Genomic DNA, 10,539 nt, shown 5'->3' on the forward strand with positions numbered 1-10,539 from the left:
GAATTCATTTAATTATAGTAACAGAAGATTCTTTTTTTGAAACCATGACTCCTTGTTAGACACTAGATTTTCTGAGTTATGGACCAAGAGATTCCCATTTCTGAGAATAAGTCTCTTTCTCATGATACGCCAGTTGGGCATTTTGCTGTCGCTTCAATGAAAAAAGTGAAGATAGTTAAGAGAACAGACTGCAGCTTTGGTCCATGGTTTCCTGATATTACTTTAATCTTTTGATGAAATACCATCATTAGTCTGTATAAAAGTATTTTCAAACTCAGTAACCACATATTTTTTTTTCTGAACTTAAAGTCATCTGTTCTATGTCTGTGTTATGATGTTATGTGGAAGAGGTGAGTGAAATACAATGTTTTTAGTGATGGCACATATCGTCCAACTAAATGATCTAAAGATTCATGTTTGTGTCCGGTTTCTGTTTATGAGTTGAATAGGCCTTGGGAGATAGTTAACTAATAATTAGGCTTGAAGATATTTCTACTGCCTAAGACAAATGGAAACAAAATCTGGTTGAGTCTCAAAGGAAGAAAAGCCCAGGCTTATTCATAGCCATAGGGAAACAAATACTTTATGAAATATCACTTACTATGAAAGTAAAAGCTTTTATTTGCATCTCCAGCAACTTATTAGACTTGAATCCCACAACTTTAAAAAATGTAGAATTGAACTTAAGAGCTAGAAAACATAAAATGTATAAACAATATAATCTTCTGAAAGATAAAATGTATGGATTGTAAAACATCTAGATCCCTTGTCATAGTTAAATAGAACAATAAGGCAGCAAAAATATTTTAAGAAACTGCCTTATAAAGACTAGAGCATTTGTCAATTCATAGTTAACAAAAAAACAGATCAAATGAAATGCTAATATCTAATAAGTCGAACCAAAAGAATCTGTATAGAGATCTAAGTTGAACACCTGGAGGTTACACACTAATTTCTTTTCTTGTGCCTTTGCATTCTCGTAATAATTCTGTGTTCCAATTCATCAAACATCCTTGAAAACCATGTTGGATATTGAGTTAATAGCATTATGTATATTGCGAACAGTAACTAGTCCACAACCACAACCGTAACCTATGAGAACCGCCTGCCAACCAGTGGTGGAGCCACCTTACAATGAGGGGGTTCATCCGAACCCCCTTCGGCGGAAAATTATATGATTTATACATGGTAAAAATAATTTTTTAGGTATATATAGTAGATGTCGAACCCCCTTCGGCTACTTTGTGTGTCTATTTTTTTAGATTTTGAACCCCCTTACTTAAAATCCTGGCTCTGCCATTGCTGCCAACTTATCATTGGTGTATCTCCTCCTTCTTCTTCCTCTAGCTCTACTGGAGTTGTCACTTCTGGTACCCCATCATCATCACCACGATCTATTGAGAGTGGAAATCCACGTAGTTCATTATTCCCTTGGTATGAACTATTCTCAAACGTATCAAATTGTTTTCCTTTGGGGATGCATCCAATAAGATGATTATGAGAGAGATTTAAGACTGCAAGAAATGTGAGGGATACAAGTTGTTGTGGAATTGCTCCGCCGATTTTGTTAGATGAGAGATCCAATGATTCGAGTACAGATAAATGTTGTAGTGATGCTGGTATAAGACCTTCCAAGCCATTATGAGATAAGTTCAACGTACGAAGTCCAACAAGATCTCCAATAATGCTTGGAATGCCACCTTCAAATCTATTCCTTGAGAGATCAACAATCATGTTTGTAGTCACAATTCGAACAAAATCAAAATCCAGTCCCTTTGTTGTAATTGTCGTCACATAATCATAATAACGCCTATATTCATCCCCTACATACCGTGGGGTTCTTGTATTCTCATCAATTATCTTCATGGATTGCAAATTCCCAAAAAGACTTGCTGGTAAATTCCCACCAAATCCATTGGATGATAGATCCATAATTTGAAGCTGCGAAAACAAGTTTCTGTTTCCTGAAACTTTAATGGGACCATGCAACTTATTTGATCTCAAGCTTAAAATCAACAAATCAGGTAGGGTCCCCAACCAGTTTGGAAATGTGTCATTCAATTCATTGTTGCCTAGATCAAGGAGTTTCAAATACTTGCAATTGATCAAAGATCGTGGGACTTTCCCCTGTAGCTTATTCCCGTCCAATTTAATGATGTCCAGTGAGTTTCCAGTGCTAAAAGTTGTATTAATTGTCCCACTAAGATTGTTGTTGCTCAAATCCAAAACCAAAACAGCACTCATCTCCCCCAAACATTGTGGAATTGCTCCATTCAAATTATTATTTCCCAAATCTAGGACCATCAGGGTTTTTAGATTGCAGATAGTTGAAGAAATCTGTCCACTGAAATTATTTTGCGATAGGAGAAGAAATCCTAGGCACTGCTGGTTTAGGAGTGACTTTGGAATAGGACCTTCCAGCTGATTTTGTTTTACAGAAACAGAAAAAAATGTTTGGGACCTAAACTCCTGAATTTTCCCACCAAAATGGTTGTCACTCAAGTCCAAATCAGTTAGTGAAGGAAGGGAGAATATCTAGGAAGGTATAATTCCATTCAAGTAGTTTGATGACAAGTTGAATGATTGTAGGGTTTGCAGTCTACTAATGTTGGATGGAATTGGACCAGTTAGAGAATTGGACGAAAAATCTAAGGTTGCAAGTTGCGTCCAGCTTCTGTTAAAGGATAAGAACTCAAGTTGGCCATTGAAGTTGTTATTTCTAAGTGAGAATCCCCTGAGCTTTCCGAATCTCAAGAGCTGAGAAATCGGTCCTTCAAGATTGTTATTACCAAACATCAAAATCTCTATGTTGGTGAGCTTCCATAGAGGTCTAGGAATGGGCCCTGAGAGATTGGAATAACTCATCACCAGAAGAAGCAATGAAGTTAGCTGGCTTAATGATTCAGGTATCCTACCAGTAAAATTTACACCACTGAGATATAACCTCATGAGTGATGCACTGCTATTCCATTTGGTCATGGGAAACCTAACTGTGAGCTGGGGATTGGATGATAAATGAAGAAATTTCAAGTTGGAAAGGTGAAAAACTCTTTCGGGCAATATCCCACGTAATTGTGTGTATGGAAGCTGTAGAGTTGTTAAATATGAAGAGAAATTTAAAGGAATGGTGGACAAGATGTTAAGGTCAAGCTCTCTTAATTGGGTCAAGTTCTTAAGGAGCAATTCAAAGTTGTGAGGTCCAAATCTAATCTCATATGGATTACTCTGGATACGAAGAACATATAATTTAGAAAGGCGAGAGATTTTTGCCGGCCCTGGGAAGTCAAAAATTCAAGTTTGATTAGCTCTTGAATACAACAATAATAGCAGCAATGTACATGTAAGCATTTCACCTTGGCAAATGCAAGGAAGGACTTTGATAGATGAAAAAAGAAATCAACTTTAGCTCATATTTGTGGTCCTATTATGGTTGGTGAATGGTGGTGGTTGGAGTCATAGTAATCCAACTATGTTTATATATATATATATATCTTTATCCCATGTATCTTCAGCTTACTTCATTCTATTAGCTAAAATTTCATTCGCCACTTAAAATAAATAAATTGCTTATGTGTGTACATATTTTATTGGGCTGTACACCCACGCAAGTGAGCTCGGGTCTCAGGTGTGCAGGCAAGGTGTTTGATGAAATTCCTGAACCATGTGTTGTCTCGTATAATGCGATGCTTGATGCTTGTGGGGAAAATGGGGATATGGGTTTGGGTTTTTGATGTTTTCTCGCATGCCTTATAGAGATGTTTATTCATGGACTAGTATGATTCATGGGTACCTGAGGTTGCTGTTAAGCTTTTTCTAGAATATGATGGTACAAGAGGATGTGAAGTGTGGTGTATTGAAGCCAAATGAGGTTACTTTTGTTAGTATTTTTCTTCTTGCACGTTTTTGGATTTTGGTGTGGCGTTATATCTAGGGAGGCAAGTACATGGTAAGGAATGAGGGGTGGTTTGGTAGATGCTTTGAAGGTATTTGATGTGATGGCTAGCAAGCAGGTTTGCATTGGAATGCTATGATTTCTTTCCTAGCTTTGAATGGTAGGGAGAAGCAAATGGGCTGCAACCAAATGAGGTACCTTCGTGGCAGTTCTATCAGCTTGTGCAAGTACCAAGTTTGTCAATTTCGGTTTTCAATTGGTTGAATCAGTGTCATGTGAATTCGGACTTGTAGCTAAGATGGAACATTATGGCTTCATGAAGAAGATGCCTTTTGAAGCTGATGCTACTTTCTTGGGGGATCTGATGGGTGCTTGTAGACTTCATGGAGCCATTGAGTTGGGAAACGGAGTAGCTCAACTATTGCTTAAATCGTGACCGAATCATTCAGGGTGATATGTGCACGCTCAAGCATTTATGCTGGCGCAGAGAGGTGGAATCACACCGTTTCCTTAAGAAAAGCAAAGTTAGATGCTGGAATACAGAAGGTTCCGGCCCACAGTTTTATTTAATAGAGCTGATAACTGTAGCAGCTTTTATTTGCAAAATTGTCAATGAGCCTGCTTGGTGATGAAATCTGGACTCATCAAAATCAGCTAAAAGGATCCTTCATATTGGTTTTGCACAGAGATTGAAGCACTGCTTAATGAAAGCTGATGTCATAGCTTGACAGATCAAGGAGGATACATTTTTGTGAAAATGCACAGCAAACCTGGTTCCAAAGTCTGCTTGATGAGGTAATTCTTTTTGTTTTCTACTTTCATTTTTCTGAATCTTTTTATTTACCCTGAGAAGTTATGGAGCAGTTTGCTAGTTAATTAATCTGAACACTAGATGATCATGAAAAACATTGTTTAAAGGCAAGTTGTTCTGTTTATTTCCTTCCCGAGTTAAGTGTCAAATCCATATGGGTTTCAATCATTAGCAATTCTATCATTCAATTGCGTGTTCATGTCTAATCTTAGTTTAGGCTTTAAACACTATTGCATGTATCTCTATGCAAGTTATTGTTAGGTACTGAGGCGTAGTTGTATAATAGTGATATCCAGGTCAGGTCAGCTTGTGTTCTGCTCGATTAATTCAATCGATACCGTCTACCTTCCACCATATTGGATAACTTTACCATCCGAGACTTAGGGAAGAGTTCTTCCAGTATCACCTCTTCTAGGATTCTAACTTTGGTTTCCGAGGTTGTTTCTCCAAATTTTTAACTGCTAAGATAGCAGACTGCAACTTTGGTCCATGATTTCCTGATATTTCTTCAATCTTTTGATGAAAGACGATCATGAGTCCGTATATATTTGAACACTGTAACTAGTAACTACAGATTTTTATTTTTGTGAACTTAAAGTGAGATATTCGATGTTTGTGCTATGATGTCATGTGACATAGTTGAGAGAAATAGAAATCAAAGGGGCTTCAAGTGCCTGCAATAAGAGCTTGAAGGACTCCTACCCACTCTAACAATGTAATTAAGAAAAAGATAAGATAATAACTTCAAAATTTATGAACTGAGTTTGCGGTTGAGCCCAATTACTCAACTAATAGTTAGGATGAACTCAAGCTAACCGTCTCCATGTAAAAAACCTCAAAAGAGAAGAAGAAAAGAAAACAAATATGGATGAGTCTCAGAGGAAGAAAACTCATGTCTTTATTACGAACACTACACAAACATCACCGATTATGAAAGATGAAGGCTTATATTTTCTTCAACACAACATATTAGGCTTGAATCCTGCAATATTAAAAAAGGAAGAATTAAAGTCAAAAGCTTCAAGGATGAAGGAAATATAAAATTCATTGCTATATAAAGAAATAAGTTTTTGAATGAAAAAGATCAAGTTGAATACCTGGAGGTTACATATCTTTTTTTGTGTTTCTTCATTCTCGTAATGATTCTGTGTTCCAATTGATCAACCATCCTCGAAAATCACACTGGATTTTGAGTTAACATTATGTATATTACGGACAATACAATAACTAGTCCACAACCGTAACCCATGAGAACCTCCTGCCAATTGATCATTGGTGAATCTCCTCCTTCTTGATCTAGCTCAACTTGACTTGTCGCTTGTGGTACCCCATCATCACCACCACAATCTTTTGAGAGAGGAAATCCACGTAGTCCTTCATTCCCTTGGTAAGAACTGTTCTCAAATGTATCAAATTGTTTTCCTTTGGGGATGCATCCAACAAGATGATTGTGAGAGAGATTTAAGACTTCAAGTGATTTGAGGGATGCAAGTTGTTGTGGAATTTCTCCGCTGATTTTGTTGGATGAGAGATCCAATGATTCAAGTACAGATAACTGGTGCAGTGATGCTGGTATGTGACCTTCCAAGCGATTATGAGATAGGTTCAAAGTACGAAGTCCAATGAGATCTCCAATAATGCCTGGGATATGACCTTCAAATCTATTCCCTGAGAGATCGATAATTATGTTGGTAGTCAAAACTCGAGGTAGTTCTAGATCCAGCCCCTTTGTTGTAACTATAAAGGAATTTGTGTAATAAAAACCTTGCATATCTGCTACATACTCTCGGGTTCCACTTTTCTCACCATTTATTTTCATAGCTTCAAAATTCTCAAAAAGGCTCACTGGTAAATCTCCACTAAATCCATTGGATGAGAGATCTATCATTTGAATTCGAGCAAACTTGGAAGTCGGTGAATCTTTTATAGGGCCAAAAAACTTATTTGATCCGAGCCTTAGAATCATCAGATTCGGTAGGGCTCTCAACCATGTAGGAAATGTGTCATTCAACTCATTGTTACCTAAATTAAGAACTTCCAAATATTTGCAATTGATCAAAGATTGCGGAACTGTACCCTCTAGCTTATTCCCATCAAATTTAATGACTCTAAGTTGGTTTCCTATACTAAAAGTAGTATTAATTGTCCCGCTAAGACTATTGTTGCTTAAATCCAAAATCATAAGTTCACTCATCTCACCCAAACATAGTGGGATTGTTCCCTCCAAACTATTGCTGCCCAAATCTAGCACTTGTAGTGTTTTCAGATTGCAGATGGGTGAAGCAATCTCTCCATTGAGATTATTGTGTGAAAGGAGAAGAAGTCCTAGGTACTGCAGATCTAAGAGTGACTTTGGAATAGGACCTTGCAGCTGATTTTGTTTTAGAGAAACTCCATGCAATGTTTTAGACTTGAACTCCTGAATGTTTCCACTGAAATGGTTATCACTCAACTCTAAATGCCATAGTGAGGGGAGGGAGAATATCCAGGAAGGTATAGTCCCATTCAAGTGGTTTGATGACAAGTAGAGTGATTGTAAGTTTTGCATACCGCTTACATTAGAAGGAATTGGACCTGTTAGTAAATTGGATGAAAAATCTAAGAATTCAAGTTGGCCATCAAAGTTGTTATTTCCTAGTGATAACGACTTGAGCTTTCCAAATCTAAAGAAATCAGAAATGGGTCCTNATGTTGGTGAGATTCAATAGAGGTTTAGGAATAGAGCCTAAGAGATTACAAGAAGCTATTCTCAATGTATGCAGTGAAGTTAGATGACCAAATGATTCAGGTATCCTACCAGTAGCATTCACACTATAGAGATATAACTCCATGAGTGATGCACTGCTATTCCATTTGGTTGTCGGAAACTTAACAGTGAGCTGGGGATTGTCTATTAAATAAAGAGATTCCAAGTTATAAAGGTGGAAAACTCCTTCGGGCAATGTCCCATATAACTGTGTATTCCGAAGGTGTAGAGTTGTCAAATAAGAAGAGAAATTCAGAGGAATGGTGGAAGAGATGTTCACATTGTCAAAGTCAAGCTCTCTTAATTGGGTCAAGTTCTTAAGGAGCAGTTCAAAATTGTGAGGTTTGAATCTAAGACCATCTGAATAACTCTGGATACGAAAGACGTGTAATTTAGAAAGGCGAGAGATTTCTGCTGGTATTATACCTGTAAAACTTGAATACGACAAATCAAGTTGCGTCAAACTAGAAAACTCACCAAATTTAGGTGAAATGAGTGATCCAGAGAAATTATTATTTGACAAATAAAGCCTTTTGAGATTGGCGAGTTGAAATAGGCTACTATTGGAATGAAACTTGCCTTGAAGTTGGCAGCAAGTGAGGTTGAGCTCAATCACTTCTCCTGTCGTCTCATCACAATAAACTCCATCCCATGAACAACAATCTGTGCTCTTGTTCCACGAAAGAGTTTTTGGATATGACTGAATCCATTGGCCTGTTATCGCGAAACAACTATCAAAAGCAACAGGACTTATTGTAAACATGTGCCTGAATTGTAGAAGAGCAAGAGCTTGATGTTTGGGGCACAAATGAGGTAAGGATGAGGAGAAAGAAAGATGGCAGAGGAAGGGAAATAACATAAAAAATACAAGGTTTACGTAGCCCATTGTTGCACTAAAATGTTCAAAAAACTCTTTGTTTTCTTGCTCTATTCAATAACTTTGATAAGGTATATATAGCACAAATTAAGCAAATAAATTCAAATAAGAGTATTAGTTGGTGCGCAGACCCTTGACCAAAACATTTCCAATTTCATTTTGATTCGTTTGCACAAAGGTTACTTTTTCTTTAGCTCATATACCCTTTTCATCTAATGTATATATGATCCTTCTAGCAAAATTCAGGTATATTTAATCTTTCTCAGACATGGTTTTTTTTTACTTCTTTGATTCAATGCGTAATTTGAGTTTTAAATGTATCCCTTATAGATCTATTTGCTTATCATTATTGAGTATCTTATTCTTATTTCTTTTTTTCCCTTTCATTTTTAGTGTAAGAATATGAGAATAAGAAAGGAAAAAAATGCGAATGGAAAAAGAGAAAAAAGTAAGAAAAAAATTTAAAATTATTTGTCTCTATAAAAAAAATAAAATTTGGAGAATCTATGATAAATTTTACAAGTAAATGAGTGAGAAATAAGTTTGCCAATTAAAATAATAAATCCAAAAACCATTTTTTCTTAAAATAAAAATAAAAATAAAAATAAAATAAAATTAAATTTTCACTTCCGTTAGACCAAATGTGAGCTACCTTTGTAGCGATAATTATATCATCTCTACATTGGAAAGGTAAAAATTCACAAAAGTTTTAATTAGTTAGGATAAGTGTATTGTTTGGTGTACAGACATTGACAACAACATTTGAAGTAAAAAAATCCATTTTCTTATCAAATAACAATATCATGCTCAATTAAGGTTACCATAATTAATTGGCTTTAAATGATGTGATGGTATAGTATCGACGAAATGTGTGAAAATGTGCGGGATGTTTTGTGTAACAAATTCTCAAAATGAAAGGCGTTTTAATCACGAATATTATGTCATTCATTAAGAAAGAATGATTATGGAACCTGTAATTTCCAAAAAAATTAAAGAATTAAGTAAAAAATATTTAAGATAATAAACATTTGTAATTAAACCAATGATAAAAATCTCAAGTCAATGCACAAGTCATTGCCCAAAAATTCAAATGTAATAATACATAGTTTTTATCACTAGCAATAATACAGTTTTGTTTGATTCCTTATCAATGGAATCATCCCAATCACAATTATTACGCAATGTGGAATAATGCTTCTTGAGAATACTAGCTTCTTCTTTTTGATTTGTCATCCGGTGTCTGGTAAACACATTGGAGTCTGACTATTTTAAACTCGTATCCCGCACCGTGTAGAGCCTCATTCGGTGTGGGGGGACACTCTCTACCAAGGATTTTTTTATACCCAGGGTTCAAACATGAGATTTTGGTTAAGAGAGGAGCAACTTCATTCATTGTACCACATTCGTTGGTGATGAGAATATTAACTTTAACAATTGAGAGCAATTATGTAATTAATTTAAATTGGGAGAAGGCATAAGTACCCCTTGAACTACATCCGAAATTACAGGGACACCCTATATTTACGGAGGTCTTATTACCCCAAAGAAAAACTTTTTTCTCTATATTTCTTTGCACTTTATGTGCTGACGTGAAATCATAACACAATTCAATTAGCTACTGTAGTTCTTCTTATTTTATTTGCCTTGTTTTTAAATAAGTTGACACACATAATATTTTTTATTTTTCTTTGCCTTGTATTTAAATTTTTCTCAAACATATGTAAATACGTTTTTTTTTTTCTTCATTTTTTTCTCCTTTTTCCTGTTGGTTTTATTTATTATATCTTTTATTTCATTGTCTTTCCTTTGGATTTGATTTCAAATTTAATTCCAAATGTATGGTATTTACTATAAGCTAATTTTGGATGGATACAAGAAAAAGGGAAGGAAATCAAAGAAAAGATAAAAAAAAATTAAAGCATTAAAATAAAAGGAATTATTTAAAAAAAAATATGTAACTGAGAATATCAACTTTAAATACATGTTATAATTACTTAAATTCTTCTCAGCGAGAATAATCTATAAGAGTATTTATTGGTTATATGCCTTGAAAAAAACTTTTCACGCCAATAAATCAAAGAGAGTTTGATTATTTAGGATAAAAATACATTGATGGGTGTATACACCATAAAAACAATTTTTCAAGTTGGAAATCCTTTAAAATTTTGATTGGTTGGGATAAGAGTGTTACTTAGTGTATAACATTGACCTAA

General features: G+C 35.3%; 1 protein-coding gene and 2 pseudogenes across 1 annotated transcript; 1 reads left to right on the forward strand and 2 right to left on the reverse strand.

The window, feature by feature from the left end:
• Positions 1 to 1,275: 1,275 nt before the first annotated feature.
• LOC125859823 (receptor-like protein Cf-9 homolog) lies at positions 1,276 to 3,340 on the reverse strand (annotated as a pseudogene).
• A 222-nt stretch (positions 3,341 to 3,562) lies between these two features.
• On the forward strand, positions 3,563 to 4,576 carry LOC125859835 (putative pentatricopeptide repeat-containing protein At1g10330; annotated as a pseudogene).
• Positions 4,577 to 5,880: 1,304 nt separating this feature from the next.
• LOC125859843 (receptor-like protein Cf-9) lies at positions 5,881 to 8,335 on the reverse strand. Its single transcript, XM_049539682.1, has 2 exons — positions 7,441 to 8,335; positions 5,881 to 7,277 (listed from the first exon to the last, which is right to left on the reverse strand). The coding sequence occupies exons 1-2, from the start codon at positions 8,333 to 8,335 to the stop codon at positions 5,881 to 5,883; spliced, it is 2,292 nt and encodes a 763-aa protein (XP_049395639.1).
• Between the last annotated feature and the right edge of the window lie 2,204 nt (positions 8,336 to 10,539).

The sequence above is a fragment of the Solanum stenotomum genome, chromosome 1 (assembly GCF_019186545.1).
Source record: "Solanum stenotomum isolate F172 chromosome 1, ASM1918654v1, whole genome shotgun sequence".
NCBI classification, from domain to species: Eukaryota; Viridiplantae; Streptophyta; class Magnoliopsida; order Solanales; family Solanaceae; genus Solanum; species Solanum stenotomum.